General features: G+C 38.5%; 1 protein-coding gene across 2 annotated transcripts in view; it reads left to right on the top strand.

Moving 5' to 3' along the window:
- TMEM154 (transmembrane protein 154) overlaps positions 1-18493 on the top strand; it is an 84773-nt gene extending 66280 nt beyond the window's left edge. The window contains exon 7 of one of the 2 annotated variants that reach the window (XM_051963886.1): positions 18053-18493. In XM_051963886.1, coding sequence (XP_051819846.1) covers positions 18053-18056 — 4 coding nt within the window. In that variant the 3' untranslated portion in view covers positions 18057-18493. Of the gene's footprint in view, positions 1-2899; positions 9476-18052 lie in introns of those variants that run through there. The other variant, XM_051963885.1, reaches the window with a different exon arrangement.
- Positions 18494-19833: the final 1340 nt, after the last annotated feature.

Below are 19833 nucleotides of genomic sequence, written 5' to 3'. Positions count from 1 at the left end.
CTTTGGCGCTCTGAATAGGAGGCTCCAGAGGTTGCCAAAGCTGAGACTGGCTGGGGCTTATTTGACCAGTTCACTCAGGTGATAAATAGCAACCCAGAAACCAAGTAACACACCTAAGTAAATAGAAGGAGTGGGGTGTGAGAAAGTGCCTCCAGACTCAGGTGTGAAGCCAGCCAACAACCTAAGCTTTTTGATTCATCAATAGCTTTGTGCCACCTCCCACCCCCATCGTTCTGATGAAAGCTGCATTTGAGAATCAACAGACACTAGAAATGTCCTTGTATCCCCTAATTAAAGAGATTCTCTGCCCAAGCTGAGATTGTATATGAGGTGATGATGGCCTTCACTCTGACCTACTCTCATCGGCTTGGAGTAATCTACATCATGAGCTGTAGTCATTCTGTTTCTTAATGCCCTAAACCCATGGATCCTTGGTAATGAACACTGGCCCATATTTGGCCAATATTTGTATTCTATCGAACCAAACATCGTCACAAGCCCAGACATTTACAAACCGGGTTTTGGAAAAAAAACAGTTGTGAAGGCCTTGGGCATGAGCAAAGCTCAGTTTTGATTTGAACTTATTTTTTCTCACTGGTTTTTCTTTTATGATTCTAAAAGTCAGGTAGAAAGCAAAATTTAATCAATCAGTTGATTGATTTATGAAGTATTTTCTAAGTGTTAGACATAGTGCTAAGCTTTAGGGATATAAAGAAAAAAACAAACTCAAAAACTAGTCCCCAACTTTAAGGAGCTTATATTCTAATGGGGGAAGACATGTACATCAATATTTGTTTACAAGGGCATATGCAATGGTTACATGGTAGCCCTGCTGGGAAAGCCACCAGCTTCTGGGGAGTGAAGAGCTTAGGAAAGGTTCTGGAACTCCATCTCTGACAAGTGACAAGGAAATAGTTTCACCTTTCTGGACTTCATCCGTAAAATAAAGGGACTGATCTTTCTTTCAACTCCAAGTCTACGGTTCTGATTCTAGATCTTTCTGTCATAATCCTTTCCATCTTCTGGTGCCTACTGAACCCAAGTTTTCTTCTTGAAGACATTACATCTCACTTGCCTTCTCCAAGGACAGCTACTCTTACATCCCCTGACACATGGGGCCAAGGGGAAGAGATTCCCTGTTCCCTACTATTACATTAGAGACCCTTCTGCTATGATCATTGCATAGCAACCACCTTTCTTCTTTAAGGTTCATTCCCTCCTGTCCAGATCCTCACTCTTGTTATCTATAGCCATCCAGGCCCTCTAAGAAGCCCTCCCTTCTGGCTCATTAAGTCAGCTTACCAATTTCTCTATCCCAAAACCTTCCCACTCTGGATAGCCTGTTCTATCCTCCTGCAGTCCATCTCAAGCATATATCGGGATGGTTAGGCCCTCCTACTTCTGTGCTTTCCTCCCTGGAAACTCAGTTTTCTTTAGGTGCCAGAATTTCTGTCTACAACTATAATTAGTGGCAATAGTTTCATCAATTAAAGCTGTACTATCTCAAGACCTCCCCGAGCCAGCTTTCTTGGACAGGCAGCTAGAGGTGCAACCACACTGCAGAAAAACTGCTGAAAGAAGTATTAGAAAAGAAAAAGCAAGTTTAAAGTAAAAAACTCAATGGACATATCAATCAACAGTACCACAATGGCCGAGGGGAAAGATGTTCATTCATATCTGCTCCCACTGGGAAGGGGATCAGGGTTCTATGTGACAGCCAATAGCCATCTTTAAATCATTCGGGGATATGCTCAAAACAGGTTATTGAAAACATGCCAGGAATTCCAGTGTTGAAGGGAAAACAACACATGGAATTTTTTAAAGGACAATTTGGCATATATTCATAAAGAATTGGGCTAGATTTAATTAAAATTAGAAAAAAACTCCATCTGGATATCTCGGTACCAAAGCTAGACAAGAAGGTGAGCTGGAGTAGGAGGTGGTCACCTTTTGGTTGTTACAGATTTTCTCTTTGGCTAGCAAAAAAGAGAGTCAAACCTTTGCTCATAGGTCTGTTTTAGAGATAAGACTCAGGTTTGAGTCCCTGTTCAGCCAATTATAACTTACATGATCATGAACAAGTTCTCTCTGAACTTCAGTTTTCTCAACTATAAAATAGAGATAAAAATGCTAATCTAATGTGAGGTTCAAATAAGATTAGGTATATGAAACCCCTTTGTCATATAATCTCATGCCCTATAATCAATGTTATATAATCAATGTAACATGGCACTCAGAGAAGCAAGGCAATCCTTTTACATCTTCCTAATTGATTCACTATCTCATTCACAGCAAATGTGGCAGCAAATTTTACACAATCTACTTGTTGTTCCCAAATATGACTCTTCATCTCCCTATTCCATTCTTTAAAAAAAAATACTGCTAATCCTCCATGTTTAGAATGAATTCCATCCTCACTGTCACCTTCTAACTTCCCTAGTTTTCATCAAAATTCAGATCAAATACTCTGCTCTGCAGATTTTTCTATTCTTTCCCAGATGCTAATGCCTTCCTCTTTCGGGTTGCCTTCCATTTATTCCATATATAGAATGTACATAATTAATTATTTTCCTCTTTTCATAAAGCAATGTGTATTAAAAATAAATAAACTTACTACAACTAGACAGAAAAAATTTATTTGTTCTCTCCCCCATTAGAATATAAGCTCTTAGAAAGCAGGAACCATGTTTTTGTTTTTCTTTATACTCTGTGCTTAGCATAGTACCTGCACTTAACAAATACATATTGACTGACTGATGGTTAATTGAATTTGGTGGTGTCAGGAAGGGGTGTTATTAGTGTCAATAAGAATATAATCCTAAATGAGAAATTCCTCTGGCTTCCTCCATTACACAAAAATTGGTTCTAGCTCATCTACTCTGTTGCTTTGTTTTTACAGTGATGCTGAATCCTGAAGGTGAACAGTGTCCATGTTTTTCCAAGAGGAACAACCCACAAGGGAGTCTGTAAAGCTTGCCAATAGAGAATGAAATGGATAAGAATTTAATTAATTTCAAATAACTGTAGACACAAGAACTTTTTCCCTTTCTCTTGCTGCGCCCACTCTTCATAATGCTGATGACATCACCTGGATCTGGAGAGATGTACAAAGGCAGACATTCTGGAAATGAGCTCTGGCTTCAGAAATGAACTCTGGCTTCAATCCACAAATCCCCAAGGTCCTCTGCTGCTGGACTCTGCAGCCTGTGGTTGTCCTTTCTTCTTCTTCAACTTTCCATTGACTATGACATGTGACTCTACCTCACTGTATTCACCTGCGAGAAATCTTTGCTAGCTTTTAGTTCTTCATGGCTGGAATCCAATCCTTGGTTTTCTTTTACATATCGATGAGTTTCTTTGGGTAACCTCATTGCTTCACCTGTTTTACATGTGTCTGTAGACCATATAAGTCTGATGGTAGATAAGGCTTCACTGAATAGGTCAATTGTGTCACAGAATTGGCTCCAGCCAAAATCAGGGTTTTAATTTAAGATATAATTTCTATGAGAACTGATAAATCTGTTCATATTTAGCAGGTAACCCATAATTCTCCTGAAGCCCTGTATTATTTGTAGCCTATCATCACCAGATCTAGCCAAGTTCCCTTAAACAGTCCTTGTGAATTCAGGAAGGAGCTTGTAATTTTAACAGTTCTTTTTGTTCTGAGGTTTCCCTTGAAGCAAAAATCATCTTCAGTTTTGGTCAGTTTTTTCCCCTAACTCAGGCAGGTTCTTAAGGTGCTGCTCACTATTGGTGTTTATACTAATGGGAAGTGGGAGGGGGAAGAGAAGTGGGAGAGTATCAGTGAACTTGTCCTTTCTAATAAGCAAAGAAAATAAAATTCTGAGGGCTAATTAAATTACTAACAAAAGATAAAACAAAGAAAGGAGGGGGAGGGAAGGAGGAAAAAGGAAAAGAAAGGAAGGGAGAAAGACAAAGAAAGGAAGGAAAGGAAGAGATGGAGGGAAAGGAAGGAGGAAAGGAAGAATTGATTCAACCTTGACGCTTAAGGCAATCCACTTTTCTAAGACATGTGACAATTTATTTGAGGCAAGTCATGATGAATGATACTTTTATATATTTTGCTATCCATGTACCTCCTGAGGGGCTGGTGGGCTGGTGAAACACTCTCGTGGGCTGCTGGAGTTCTAGTGCTTGTTTGTAAGACTGCCCTGAGGTATAGTAAAGCAGCTGCCCCCTTTTCATTGCCCACACAAGTACCTGCATTCCTAACTATGCTGAGAACTTGAAGGCAGAGTTCCAACCCCATGGTGTCTTATCTGTTTGCATGCCGGGAGGTTAATAATCCTTTTCTCTCTCTACTCAACAGGGGATGTCTTTCTAGTGTAATTGTTTTCCCCTCTCTTGAAGCTAAATCCCCAAGTCCAGTTCTGTATTTTTTTTTCTTTCCTGACTGCTCAACCAGGTCCAATTTATTCAGTCTGCTATTACAGAGAATCTTATGGACAACAGCAGCAAAAGCATTCAAAAGCCCTGTCTTGGATCTTTAGGGGTAAAAGACTTTTTCCTTAGTGAGAATAGAAACTCCTGGAAATAGGATCGTGAACTGCGATTTCATCAGTATAGAAAACTTGAAGAGGAAACTCTTCACTAAAGCAGGAGTGCACCTTCTCTTCCACTTGTAAGTCTTATAGAATTGCCTAGATCACTGAGAGATTAAGTTATTTGCCCAGGATCACATTCGGAAAGATCATCACTCATTGCAAAAATGACTGAAAGCATATTGTGTCATTTCAGACTTGGAAGAAAACCAAGTCTGGGTGCTCTTTTCTATTTAATCCATTTGCCACACTCCCAAATCCCTGGTGGCCTCAATCTCCCCTGCTGTTCTAAAACACATAGTTGTCCTTTGGTTTTCCCCAAACCTTAGAGTGTTCTATTCTCTTTTAGTCCCCCTATAGCCAGAGAAATTCCAGGATTTCAGTTCATTGACATAGGGTTTTAAATGGGACATATTGCCTATGGTTGGATTTAAGAACCAACATTTGCCTTAAATTTCATTTAAGAAGAGAATAAGATTGCTCAGGAATAAGAACCAAATGAATATTATCTGAGATTTACATTTAGTTTTGAGTCATAAGATCATAGATCTGGAGAAGGAAAAGACTAAAGAAGCAGATCTCTTCCCATCTCTGAGGAAATAAGCCCAACTCAGACAGGTAATAGTCATTTAAGGTGGGATTTGGACCTAGATATTCAGACATGAGAAACAGGGCTCTTTCTGTAGTCCTTAGAAAATTTATTCAATAACATTTTCCCTTCTTCTTTTCCCTTAGCGTTACTTACATTTTCTTTTCTTTTACATTCCATATACATGTACATAATTACCAAGCAAGTTCTCAGGAGGCCAGCTCCCAGCTGGAGGAGATTTTGAGAGGTGGGGCTGCTGGGGATCAGTATTGACAGGGAATAACTAGAATTAGCAGATGGTTATCACTTCTCACTTTTTCCCCCAGAGGAGGGAAAAAACCCAACAACTTCTAGGTCACTAGTTGTTCAGTCATTTTCAATCATGTCTGACTCTTTATGATCCACTTTTATTTATTTGACTGTTGCCTTCACTTCCAAGAAATATAAAAGAATATTAATAATATTAGCTAGCATTTTATAGCTTTTTAGAATCTGCACAGCACTTTACACCTATTCTATTGTTTGATTCTCACAACCATCTTGGAGGTTGATACCTTTATTATTTGTAATGTTCTCTAAAGTGTAATATTCTCTGGGAGCAGGTTTCTTGGGGGGCTTCTGGAGGCAGCCTTCGTTTCAGTTCAGTAAATACCCCAAATGCAGCCAGGAGTAAAAGTCCAAATCCTTTATTGTCTCCTTCAAGGTCTTATCTCCTTCACTTGGGGCTCAGCTAGTTTTCTGGAGGCCTTCTGTAGTCTTGATTCCAAGAGCTTAAGCTGCCTTCTCTGGCTTCTAAATCTACTCGACTGAATCCTGACTGAGGCTCCAAGAGCTTCTAGTGGGCTTCTCCTTTCTGGCCCTGAGACCTCCTCTTTATATACCCCACATTGAGTATACACCAATCATTATATCACTAGGAAACTATTATTTGTTGTAGGATTAAATCTATGCTAAACTAGATTTAACCACTGTCTCCTCAATTCCACTTACTTAGCACCTTATAAGAATCCTAACAATTATCCCCATTTTATAGATGAAAAAATTAAATTTGAGAAAGGTCAGATGACTTACCCAAGATCACACTTTTAGTGTCTAAGACAGTATTTGAATTCAGCTCTTTCTGACTGTACCTACTGTATCACTTAACTGCTAATCATTTTCTGGTTCTCATGTTACTTAGATCAACATGAGAAAAATCTGTATATTTCATCAGGGTGGGTATGCCCATCACCAAGACACTCATCAATTCTTTCACGCCTTAATAGAATGGCTGTTATGAGTTGCTATGGCCAACAAATATGCACTATTTGGTGTTGATTTCTTCTGAACTTCTTGAGATGGTCTTCAGGGGTCAGATGTACAGTCTTTTGCTGGATTTGGGCTCAAAGGCTTTTCTAGTTTAGTAGGACATGTCATAGTTTGTTCACAGCCAGCCTAGATTTTGAGAACTCAGGGTCACTTCCATTCCACTTTGAAGAATCAAAGGAGGTCTAGAGTAGAGGCTTTCATCTTCTGAAATCAGACTTAGCAAAATACAAAAAAAAAAAAAAAGAGATTATCTCTTTTATCTATTTATTTATCTATTATTGACAAGTTGTAGACTGAAAAAAAGGTGGGTGATTAGGCCATAGCAGAAGGGGCTAAAGAATGTGGGGATTTTTAACTTGGAAAAAACAAAGATATAGATAAGTGGAGATTTAGAATAAAACAACCAGCACAGGAAAGGGTTTGGAGCTCATACCATAAAAGGATATGTTTATCTCTGATACTTCCTACTCTGTGACCTTGGACCAATCACTTCATATTCTTGAGACAGCTTTCTTGGCTGCAAAATGAAAGGGCTAGACAATCTCAGGTTCCTTCTAGCTTTAGATAAGAAAAAGGCTCTTTAGCTAGGATTTATGGACCTCCAAGGTGTCCCATGAATAAATTTCTATGGGTCCATGAACTTGGGTGGGAAATCTTGCACATTTATTTTCAATATAATTGTTCTCCTTTGTAATCTTATTCATTTTGTCTTAAACATTTAAAAATGTCATTTGAAAAAGGAGCTCCTAGGTTTCCTCAGACTGCCCAAAAAGTTCAGGACACAAAATAGGGGAAGAAACCTTACTCTAGATCTATGGGCTAGGAATATTTAACTTAAAGAAGAGAAGATTTAGGGAAGAGTTGTATTTGAAAGGCTAACACATGAGAGGAAATTGTGACTTTTTTTCTGCTTGGCTCCTGAGGTTAAAATTAGGAATGAAGAGTGAAAGTTGAGTGAAATTCCAATTTTAGAATTAATATAACTATAAAGACTTGGCTAATACTTATATCTTGTTATTCTTTGATTCATTTTGAAGTGCTTATTCAGAGAGGGAGGATTTGATATAAATTCTCATAGGGAGATTTCTCACTTTCAGAAGATGCCAACACAGGTCCTTGTGTTTGCTGCATGGAAGGGAGTCCAAGGCAGATTTGCCATTAGGGCTATTTCTTTGTGGTCCCCAACTAACCAGTTTATACCATATGGAGTGAGAATAGAGAAGAGGAAGGCATTTGATTTCTCCAGTTAGGCCTTGCATGAAGGGACAGTTCTAAAATTTGTCCTATTTCCTTTTTTCTAAGTGGCAAATTCCATAAAAAAGCCAGAGCCTTGTGTGAAACAAAACCTTTTCTCAGCTATTAAGCAGATCTGGACCCTTTGCGTCAATGTTCTCATAAGATACCGACATTTCTAAATCACAGGGCTTAAGGAAACATTGTGATCATAAATTTCTGCGGAAGAACAAAATTAAGGGTACTATAGGAAACTTAATCGATAAATGGAGAGTATGATTTCTAAACAAAAGAGGAGAATGTTTCCTTAGACACAAGTACACTGGATTATTTATAAAAGCACTCAGATCTCTATTTTTTTTTAAAGTAATCTACTGGGTTTGCACGTAAAGCAGCTTGTTTTCTACAGCATGCCTGCACATAATGTGCTTCATTTTCCTATTGAGAAAACCACTTAAGGAGAGGCCTTGTGTTGTCAACTGAGGTGAAATTGCTGGAACTGCAACATTGGGAACAGATGTGAAAATTCAGCATGTTTTATAAATACCAGCCTGCGGAAAGACCAGGAATCACATAATCCTGGAATGGAAAAAAAAAGAAAAAAGAAAACAAAAAACTTGATACAATAGGAATTTTTTGTGTGTCTTCCTCAGTGACTAACATGGTATCTAGCATGAAAGATTATATGCACACCAAATCTCAAATCTTGTATAAAACCAAATAAAGGATGATCTTAAGGGGCTGAGACTTTCTGTAATCTTTAGCCTTACAAACAGGAAAATCCCAATCATTAACTCAGTGAGCCAATCAAACATGAATTGATCATGTGGAGAAAAAGGTGAAAATAATTCCTTAAAAGTAATTCAGTCTATTTCAACCTTACATTGGGCATGCCATTCAACTTTACTACTGATTATTATCTTGAAAGCTATTGACAAATTTTAGCACGAACTGGACAATGTGGAGCCTCTTGCGTTATAGTGTGCTTGCAAATAATGTGTGTATATGCAAATTGGGTTTCTTTTCTTTTAAAATTTTCATCTTGCCTTCCAACTTCCCAACTGTATGCCAGATTGCCATATGTTGTAAAACAGACTAACCTCAGCTGTTTATTTGATTAAATGTGGCTGAGCACTAGTAGGCTAGGAATTGCCTGTTGCGGAGCAAGGAAGGATTCTTGATCCTCTTCAGTGAGATGAAAGCATTTTAAAAGGAGGGACTGTTGTTCATTTTTGCCTGTACAGGGGCTCGTACATAGTAGGTACTTCATACATCCTTGCTGAATTGAATTTGACCTCTCAGATTGAGAAGCAAAGCTGACTATGAGGAAGGAAGCCTTGGCACTCCAGTTTCTTTGTTGTAACTGAAGGGAGCTCTTTAGAATGGAAAGAGAATTTAAATACCAGACATCAAGCAAAGACATTTATTAAACCCCAGACAGGGAGTAAAGGATGCCTACATCTCAAAGAGAACCCCTTTTGCTTTCTGGAAGGCTTTTGATTTTATAATTACATTCAGGTGATATATAAATACAGATGGGGAAGCAATGCCCAGGAGACAGAAGAAAAAAGTTTCTTGTCAGAAAGAAAAACCATGGCTTTCTGAGAGAATGGTTAGACTGAAGAACAAATGGAATTTGGCAAACTTGTCACTGTCCTTATGTTGTTATCTGTCCTAAACAATCCATGTGTGTGAGTGTGTGTGCGTTTAATTGGAGATGACATTGTAATTGTCTGAAAAAACCCTCAATTTTTCAAGTTTGTAATAAAAAATGAAAAAGCCTTTTGTTGGAGTTAAGACCCATTTTTCCCAACCAGTCCCTACCTCAATTATCACACTATCCAGTACTAACCAGAATGGCTCCTTATGGGTCAATGAATGGATATCTCTGGGGATCATGACAAACAAGGGAATAAAAAATAACTGGTAGGGGTTTGGTCACATCCAAAAGGTGGGTATCCCTTTACTAGAGGTCTAAGAGGAAAGGTTGGGTGGCCACTTAGGCCACCAGGGAATATTATAGAAGGTATTCTTGCTCAAGTAAAAGTTGAAGTGGAAAGGCTCTAGGGCCCCTTTAGAATTTTTGGAACTGAAGCTAAGTTGGTGGGGGTTAAGAGAGTATGGGAAGAGATCAACAGTAAGGCTGACTTGAGTTATTTTTCCAGTAGAAATGCATGGAGTTTGAAATCTGAGAGTCTGGGTTCCAATTCTCTTCCTACCCCCTTGTTAGTTGTGTATGAACTTGGCAACTCACTTCCTTTTTGTGGGACTGTTTTCTCAAAGGAATATGGAGGACTACATGATCTAAGAAGGACATTGATGAATTATAAAATATCCAGGGTAGAGCAACTAGAAATGCCGGAGAATCTTGACTCCATGCCAGATGAGGAGCTTTCAAAGGTAATGTTCAATTTGGAGTAAAAAAGACTGTGGTAGGACCTGAGAGCCGTCATTAAATATTTCAAGGTTTGTCCCATGATGTCATAGATGTCTCACTCCTTCCGTTTGGTCATAGATTTGAGAACTAGAAAATAAATGGAAGCTGTAAAAAGGAAGATGAAGGCTGGATGCAGGAAAAACTGAAGCAATTAATAGAAATATGGGACAGGTAACCTCAGGAGGTGATGTACTCCCTATTCTCAAAGGATTTCAAGCAAAAAGTCTGGATGACCACTTGTGGAGAGGATTCTTTGTCGAGTACAAATTGGATTAGAAGGTCATGGAGATCCCATCCAAGTATGAAATTCTGAGATTTTATGGACTCTAAGGTTTCTTCTAACACTAGAGCCTCTGATCCTGTGATTCTTGATATCTTTGCTCTCTTTACCAAGATTGATACAAGAATGTCTGCTGGAGGGAAACTATAAGTAGAGAGTTGTTCTTCAGTCATGTCTGACTCTTTATGACCCCATTTGGGATTTTCTTGGCAAAGATACTGGAGTGCTTTATTATTTCCTTCCCTGAATCATTTAACAGATGAGGACATTGACGTAAACAGGGTCAAGTGATTTGTCTAGGGTCATACAACTAGTAAGTTTCTGAGGAAGATGAGCTTCCTGACTCCAGGTCACCTAGTTACTTAAAGAGTAACTTGAGCTGGGGCAGCTAGGTGATGCAGTGAATAGAGCATCAGCCCCGAAGTCAGGAGGACCTGAGTTCAAATTTGGTCTCAGACAATGAATACTTCCTAGCTGTGTGACCCTGGGCAAATCACTTAACCCCAATTGCCTCAGGAAAAAAAAAAGAATAACTTGCCCCAATTCAAAGATCAGAGGATTACAAAGGAAATGAACCAAGAAAATTACAGGGATTGTTGTCTGCTTTCAGATTCTAGGTTCTAAATTATTCTCTCTTCTGCTCCCCAGAGTGCTAAGGTCAAAAAATCAGCTTGCTGAGCTCTTGGATGATGATTTAGCACTGGAGACTAAGAAGAATGAGTTACCGTCCAATCCTCAACTGTGTCTCCACCAGCACTTTTTCTAAAGCTATAATGCTTTCCTCAGAGACAGGCAGGAAGAGCTTATAGAGGAAGGAAGCAGAACCACAAATTGAAGTAATAGGACCCACCCTACTGGGTGGACCCTTTAGGATATAGATTGGTCAACCCAGAGAGAAGCAGCTGAGGCACACCCTGAACCTCCTTAGTTCAAAGGACATAGATTCCAGCTGTGAAACCGAACCTGCTGGCAGCAAGACCAGTAGTTAGCTCAAACCCTGGCCTATCTCTTAGTGGTCCCACTAAGTGGTCTTTTCTTCTGCCCTCTGCCTTTGATCTCAGCTCAGCTGGCCTGCTGGGACTCAGCCAAAGACTCTACCCCAAGGCCACTTGTATTCTCCCAATTTTGACACCTGTTCACAAGAATCGTAATCCTAGAACTGAAACCAGAAGTGATTTTTAGAAGTTATCCCATCTAATCCTTTTGGAAACTGTAGCAGGGAGAAGTCAAATGGCCTAAAGGTGCATTGGGAATGTCAATGGGCTTTTTCTAGGCCCCCCGGGAAGAGTCCTTGTCTCTGACACTTATTATCTGATTACCCATTAGTTCTGACCTACTTAGCCCTGATTCCTCAATTCTCCTGTAGTTCTGGTTTTCTTCGGTGGATTCCTCCCTGGAATCTTATCATTCCTTTTTATTTTCACTTCCAAATTCTTTCCCTTCCTCCAGCCTCCCCCACTCTTTGACAAGGCAAGAAATCTGATACTCATTGTACTCCAACTCTAGTTTATATAACTGTCTGACTCAATCCCTGGTCCTGGCTCCACCTGCAGCTACTGATCCTAATGCCTCTGACTCATTCATGACTCAATCAATTAAGCAAATATTTGTCAAGCACCTACTATGGGCCAAACACAGTCTTAGGCCCTGGAGATATAAAGAGAAAACTCAGGTAACTGGCTAGAGAGAGCTCAGTCCTTTCAACAGTCTCAGATTTGTCCTTCCTGAGGGATTACACAGGCCATGTAGAGATATTTCTTGCCTCATTGCAACTCACATGAAATTTTGGAAACCTTTTTTTTTTTTTTTTTGGACTGTGGGTGATCAAGAGGCTGAAACTGTATCCCTCTCATTATACAAAGAAACAAGTCTTGCCTAATGTTTTATTTAAGAAAGGTAGATACAATATGTCCTTGGATAAGTCAATATGATGTATACGTTGCTGTAGGCTGAGCCGAACAGAACTGGAGGTAGAAACTCTTCTCCAGAGTTAGGCAAGACGGGCTGGGCTGAGACTTCTGGAGGAAGGAAGAGAAATGAGCATAAAATTAATAGAAGAGGGCTTACCTGAGAGAAAATGTAGCTCCTCAAGGACTGGGGCCGTTTTATATTTATATTTATATTTACAGTACGTGATCCAGTATCTGACACATAGTAGGCTTGTTGGCTCATTGATCTGTAAGGATGGTTTAGCCAGTCTTGAGAGTGGAAGAATGTTCCAATAAAGTTTGCACTCAGCAAAGCAGCCTCATTGTGTTTCAAGCTTAGCAGCTCCATTAGATTGTCATCTTTATAGTGGCTTCTCAGGAAGGACTTTTGCCTGTGGCAACTGATTGACTTTTTAGATAGAATGAATGTACTTTTCTGTTCATGCATCTCCAAATCCAAATGGACTCTAGAGTCTCCCTTAATTTTTATATTGTCCTTTATATAATACAGCTCCTTCTCTCCTTTTAAATAAATAAGGGGATTTGCTTCTATAGCGACCATTACTACCCTCCAGCCTGCAAAAACATAATCTCTGCACATTTTCTCTCCTTGCTTCTATGCATCCTTCCAATCCATCACTTCACAATTCTGTTGGGACTGATTCTGTGCCAGTATTTGCTAGTGTTAATCCCAATATCCACAGGATACAAGTTTCAAATAAGCAGGTAGGGCCTTTAGGAGATGGGTTATGGCAATCTCCTAATTTAGGGGTTTAATATGATTTTTTTCAGGAAAGATCTTAGGTGATTCTTCTTCAGTAGTTCTAATAAGCTGTTTCTTAGAGCTGTCTCCAACTTCCCTAATTGTGGGACTCCTGCTTTTTTTTCCTAATAAGGACACATAATGTAATTTCTTTCTTTTAAGTCACAGGATCATAATATAATCATGATTACTATATAAAGGACTATAGAAGCATCCAATTTAGTATCATGTTGCAGATGTGGAAACTATTTGAAAAGTAGGATGTTTGGTCCACAGTCACACAACTAAGAGGAGATAGAGCTCAGGTCTTCTTACTCCAAATTCAATGTTCTTTCTTCAAAAGTCTAAGTCTAACTTTCAAATATACCCCGCAACATATCAATTTTCTTATCGCCATAATTATTTTCAGTTTTGAAGACTTTGGCTCCTCCAGAATGTAGAGAGGAAAGGAAATATAATAGTTAAGATCTATGCATAGTGGATATCTAGCCAAGAACAAGGTAGAAGAGGGAGGAAGGCTTCTCTGAGAAAGAGAATAAGGTTCTGCTAGAAAAGATAAGATGGTTGTAACAACAATGACATATTTCTGCTACTTCACAATTCTGTTGGGACTGATTCTGTGCCAGTCTTTGCTGGCAATGCAACAGGGCAATGATTTATCTGTTTATCTCTCTATTTACTAAAGGTCACAGGGTTATTCCTGAAGTACCATTAACCAATTTGCCTTTGAGTCTCACAGAGGGGATATGTGAAGAATTGGGGGTTGTTGAATCTTGATTTTAGAAGAAAAATGTTAAGAACATAATTGCTTCTTCTTAGTAAAAAGGTGGTAGAATGTAAATACAAAGTGATGCATACACTGTGAATTAATAGATACAGTCTGAGGCTGAGATGGTTTTCATGTAATGAAGCTACCCTCAGGATTTGGATTAGGGGCAGTGAAAATACAATCAATAGAGAGATAGTTAGTGTTACTGAGGACTGGAAAAATTCCTACTGCCTTGCAGAATGTCATTTTGATCCAGGATTGTTGCCCTGATGAATGAGAAGCTACAAAGGAGCAGAATCCTTTCTTTTAAAAATGCAATTATATAGACTTGTGTTGGAAAATATCAATCCCATCCAGAGAGAGCTACAGAGATTGAATGTGGATGGAAGCATAGTATTTTCACTCTTTAGGTTTTTTTTGCTTTTTCTTTCTCATGTTTTTTTTCCCCTTCCTGGTCTGATTTTTCTTATACAACATGACAAATATGGGAATATTTTTTAAAGGATTACACATATTTGACCTTTATTGGATTGCTTGCCATGTTGGAGAGGGGGGAGGTGGGAAAAGAAGAGAGAGCAGTTTGGAACACAAGATCTTGAGGGACTGGGTGCTGAAGACTATCTTTACATGAATCTGTAGAAATAAAATACTATTGACAAAAATGCAAAATGCCAACATAATTATTCAGAGTTAAAAACAAATAAATTTAAAAATAAAAATGTAATTATATTTATTTAAGTTCTTTATAAGTTTTCTGTTAGTAGTTTATGATCCATGAGTATTTCCCTACTTTTCAGATCTGAGCATGGATCATGGAGCTACCTTAAGCACAGTGCCTGGCTCCAGAGCAGTCACTGTGACAATTTGTTTTGTTGTTCAGTTGTTCTTTGTTATGAAAAGTTGGGATAGTAACGGTAGTGACATAAAAAGCCATCAATAAAACATTACTTTTAAAAATGGATTGTAGTTTACTCAAAAGAAAAAGAGGCCATACCCAATGTAGACATAAAGTTTCATATTCAATCCTTTTTCTGTTCTCCTAGGTATATACTAAGACCCATTCTATTGGATCTTTGCTAATTCGGGGAGGGGGAGGTGGGATCATTTTGAAAAATAAAAGGAGTCAGGGCTCTTAGCCTACTTGTGGACACAGTTGATAAATTCTGAAGTTAGAATTTGAACCTAGAACTTCTGACTATAACCTTTTCTTTGAAATAGATGTTTCTGTATAGATATCCATAGGACCAGATGTCTATACACAGATGTGTATAGGGGTATGATCTGATGCTGGCACTCAGTTAATTCAGGTTTGATATTGAGACAGAATGAGGCAATTAAGTCAAATCAGCAAACATGTATTAAGTACTTACTGTGTGCCAGGAACTATATTAAGTATTGAATATAAATAGAAAGAGAATGAGAAAGTTTAGTGAGGGGGAGGACAACTTAAGAGGAAATTGAAAAGGGAAGGGTGGGTGGGGGAATACTGGTCGAGGAGTTGGCAGAAAAATCCCCCAGAGTCCTGAGTACATGGCTCACCTGGGAGGTGAGAGGAAGCTGCTTATCAGAGAAAGAGGCCATGAGGTAGAAGAGCATTTCCAGTGTAAGAAATTTAGAGGTAGAGTGAATTTCCAGGATGAAGAGGTTTGTTTGGCATGTTTGGTAGAGAATGTCTAGAGGGTCAGAAGTAACTGCAGCTTGGAATGGAATGAAGGCTTAACAAAAGTAGAGGCTTACTTAATTCTAAAACAGCAAAGATCTGTACCAAGTATATAATAGCACTAGCAACAGGACACCTTGTACAGCAGGGAAAAATGTGCTTATTCACATAGTCTTCATACATCCTCCAGATTAGAGGGGTGGGACCCTCCACAGGTATATCTCTTTGGTGATAGACCCCACTTTAATGCAAGCACGGGGAGACACATCTTAAGTCTTGCCTCACTCAGGGTCAAATAGCACTTGGTTTTGAACCCATCTTCTAACTCTTATTGAGAAAGGGGAAATGATGGGATCCTATCACAATGCACATAAGGTGAATATCACCTTTAACCCATTCTCCAGAGGATGGAAAAGAGCCAATTTTGTCTCTTGAGAGAGATACTCCTGAGAAGAACCAATGGTAATGTTGGCCTCCAGGCATACAAGGATCATGCTCCCCTATGAATCTGTGCTAAATATACAGTAACTTGTTATCTTCTTTCTCCCTCATGTTCCCCAGATCTTCCTTCTATACTTTTCCATCATTTAAAAAAGTTAATTATTTAAATACAGATATTGAAATCCTTGGTAGAACTTAAAAGGTGAGATTATGCTATAGTTGTGGTTTATTTCCTGCTCTTTATCTTAAGGATAAAAACACTCCAATTATAGAAATTTAATATGAGTGCCTAAGGTACGAAAGCATTAAATTACTGATTTAACATGCAGAAGTCAGTAAACACTATTCTCATAAAAATATTAGTTCACCCTCAATGAGCAACTACTAGATATCTCATCCTGCCTAACACTGCCCTTTGCTTTACTATTGTATAATACAGAGACAAATAGCACATTACTGCAATGAAAACTGTAGCCTCTATGGACAGGAAACAGGATCTACTTTTCTTTATTTTTGAAAACCTGGACAACTTTTTAAAGAGTCGGGACTTCCCTACAGTCTTTCTTTCCTGTTGAGCAATTTTTTTAAAAAGTAGAAAAATATGGAATTAGTATTTTCCTTTTTATCTATGCCTAGAGCTTCAGGGCAGGAAGGAACCTTCTAGCCCCATCTCTGGGCAAATGAGGAATGATGCCCACTGGAAGTGAGGGGAAGTGGTTTGCCCAAAATGGAAGTAAACATAGGATCTGATGCCATTGTTAGTGTTGAGCTATTAGAGAAACTTTATAAGGCCAAAAAGCAGAGGGCAATTAAGGGAAATGTCAATAATACTAACATTTTAAAAAATGTTTAAACTTTTTAAAAAGAACTCTCATTTATTTGCATATATCACATCATAATACTAACAATAATTTTTTTAAAAGCATGTATAAACATTTTTTAAAAAGAACTCTCATTTATTTGCATACATTGCATCATGTAAGGCCTCACAGACACTCTTTAAAGTAGAGGCCATTGTTATACTCACTTTATAGCTGTGGAAACTAAGGCTCAGTGAGAATTTAGGATCACAGATTTAGGTCTGGTTGCAACTTCAGTCTATCCAGTCCAACCCCCTCCCTTTTATAGCTCAGAGAAGTAAGTGACAATATGACATGAGTAGGAAGCAAAAGATGCAGAATTTGAATCCAGGTCTTTGAAATTCCATACCCAACAGTTTATCCCCTGCTCGACACTGCTATCTCCGAAGGCTGGGCTGGACAAGCTGGGTCATTTTCAGGCCTGAAGTTCTCGGTTAGTTTTTGAATGCATAAATAACCAATTCTCAGGCCTTTTCTCATAGGAGCTCAATATTTACCTCCCTGAAAATGAGAAACCTGAAAAATTAAACACTTAGCTGGCCAGAATTGAGTTATTCATTGACCTCTCCTTTTTTTCTGAATTTTTAGAACTTTTGCTTCCCCTGTAAACTCTTTTGCTTTTCCATCCGACATTTGCGCTTTCTGTTTCCTAGGTTTTGCTTCTTCCCTGTCCTTTGGGCTTCTCTTCTATAGCTCTAGCTGAGCATTAGAGCACATTTTAGGCTTGACAAATGCTTGCTGGATTGTTGAAACAAATGAGGATTTGATTTTGGGGCCTGTCCTTTGATGAGCTCTCTCATAGCTGCCTCTGGGGATCATGTCTTCTGAGTATCAGTTGAAGGAAGTGGAGATGCTCATCCTTAAGAAGACTTGGGTGACTGGGTAGAGCACCAACCCTGAAGTCAGGAGGATCTGGGTTCAAGTTTGATCTCAGACACTTAATGCTTCCTAGCTGTGTGACCCTGGGAAAGTCACTTAACCCCAATTGCCTCAGGGGGGAAAAACTTGGGTGGTGGGGGCCTTAATAGCTTTATTCATAAAAACATGAAGGGCTTTCATTTGGGAGAAATACTTGATTGTTTAGCTCAGCTAGGAACACTGAGTAGATGTCATAAACAAATGTAGACCTGATGTAAGGGAGAAACTACTGAACTATTAGCAACAGAGATTAGGACTGTAATGATATGTAGATATGATGTAATCCAGTGTTTTCATTTTTCAGATGATGAAACGAAGGCACAAAGAGTCACACGGGACAAAATTGGAACTCAGGTCCTCTAAAGCCAAATCTAGTGTTCATTTTTCTGTACTACCTCCAAATGAAAATAAGAACCCAAAGAGATATCAAAGTCTTCTCCCTTGGAAGTCTTCAAGCAGACGTTTGAGAGTTTTCTTATTTAGTATTCCATGGCTGCTGAGCCCATTTCTGACTTTAAAATTCTTTAATTCCACACAGTCCTCTGACAAATTTTTCCTAGTCTTGCTTTCCTGGTGATGATGTAGTGTATGGGAAGATGGCTACACTAGTCCCCACTTAGAGAGAGTTAACAAGGGAGAAGTAATGAATGGGTCTGATGGAGCCATCTCCTATAGGCTCCTGAAAATTCATTGTTAAAATTTCAGTCTGAGTATTTATATCTTGGGAATAAACAATTGTTACAGATCTGGGCTCGATTTGTTGTTTTGTTGACTGTCCAGACTTAGCAAAGTGATTGAGAAAATGGGAATAATGCAAATTAATTTTACAAATATAATTCATTAATGTGAGATGATGACCTGGGAGAGGAACAGAGAGGAATACTTGAGATAAATATGGTGATGTAAGAAACAGAAAATGGCAATAAAATTTATTTTAAAAAGAAACACATGGTCATATTTTTGTGGAGGGCAACTATCTAATTTAATTAATTTTTAACTAGTTAAGGATTTCCCAGTATACCACTGGTCTGAGCTCCTCTCTCAATGGCTAACTCATTTTATACTCTCTTGTACTTAACCTGTCACAATGATTCTGACCCACAGACTTCTAATGCACAAACTCTTTTCACCAATCCACAATGGTCACTCCCTTAACTTCTGTCCATCTGAAACTTCTCCTTTCTACCACATCCCACTGATTGCATTATAATTAACCACATTTTTTTCACCTCAAACTCTTCCTTTCTCATCCTTCCCTCTTCTAGTCTTCACCAGGGCTCGACTTCCTTCTGATGGCTATGTTCATCACTATGCTTTTTTCTTATATTCCATCACTCATTGGTTAGGGTGGAGAAATCAAATGTTCCTTATTCTCCATTGTCACTTCCAGATTTTCCCTCTACTATCTTCACTAAGCAACCTCTCTTTTGAAATTCATGCAATCCAAATTTATTACCTAATCCAGATGCTGGTAGTCATAACCTCATAAGTCAATTTGCTTTCTTACTTAATGAGATCAGTACCTCATTGAGGTCACAACCTTTCTCTTCTTTCCATTTCCTGCTTTCTTACTAGAGTTCATCTATATATATATATTGATATATAATCATATATCATATATATAATATAAATAAAAATTAATTAAATTAGATAGTTGCCCTCCACAAAAATATGACCACATATTTCTTTTTAAAATAAATATATATATATATATTGATATTCCCTCCAATGCCATAATTTTCCATTTTCTCAATCCACTCATTTCCAATGATCTACTCTACTCTTCTGTTCCACTTTAATCATACACCAAGCTCTCCATATCCCTGATCTTTAATTGCCCACAAGTATTCCAGTTTTATGTTTCATGAGCTTTGAAATTTCTTTCCCTAATCATAATCTTTTATTGTTCCATCTTTTACTATGCTTTATGATGGCTCAGAGTGAGTGTAAATGGCAATTGTTTTTGTTCTGAGGGGCTTCGCCTCTCAGATTGATTCCTTTATGAAGGCAAACTAGGTCATCTTTTCCTCAATTCTTACCTAACCTTTAATTACTGAATGGGTGTTTCCTCAGACTGAAATCTGA

The sequence above is a fragment of the Antechinus flavipes genome, chromosome 6 (assembly GCF_016432865.1).
Source record: "Antechinus flavipes isolate AdamAnt ecotype Samford, QLD, Australia chromosome 6, AdamAnt_v2, whole genome shotgun sequence".
NCBI classification, from domain to species: Eukaryota; Metazoa; Chordata; class Mammalia; order Dasyuromorphia; family Dasyuridae; genus Antechinus; species Antechinus flavipes.
This window is presented reverse-complemented; position numbering and strand designations above follow the sequence as displayed.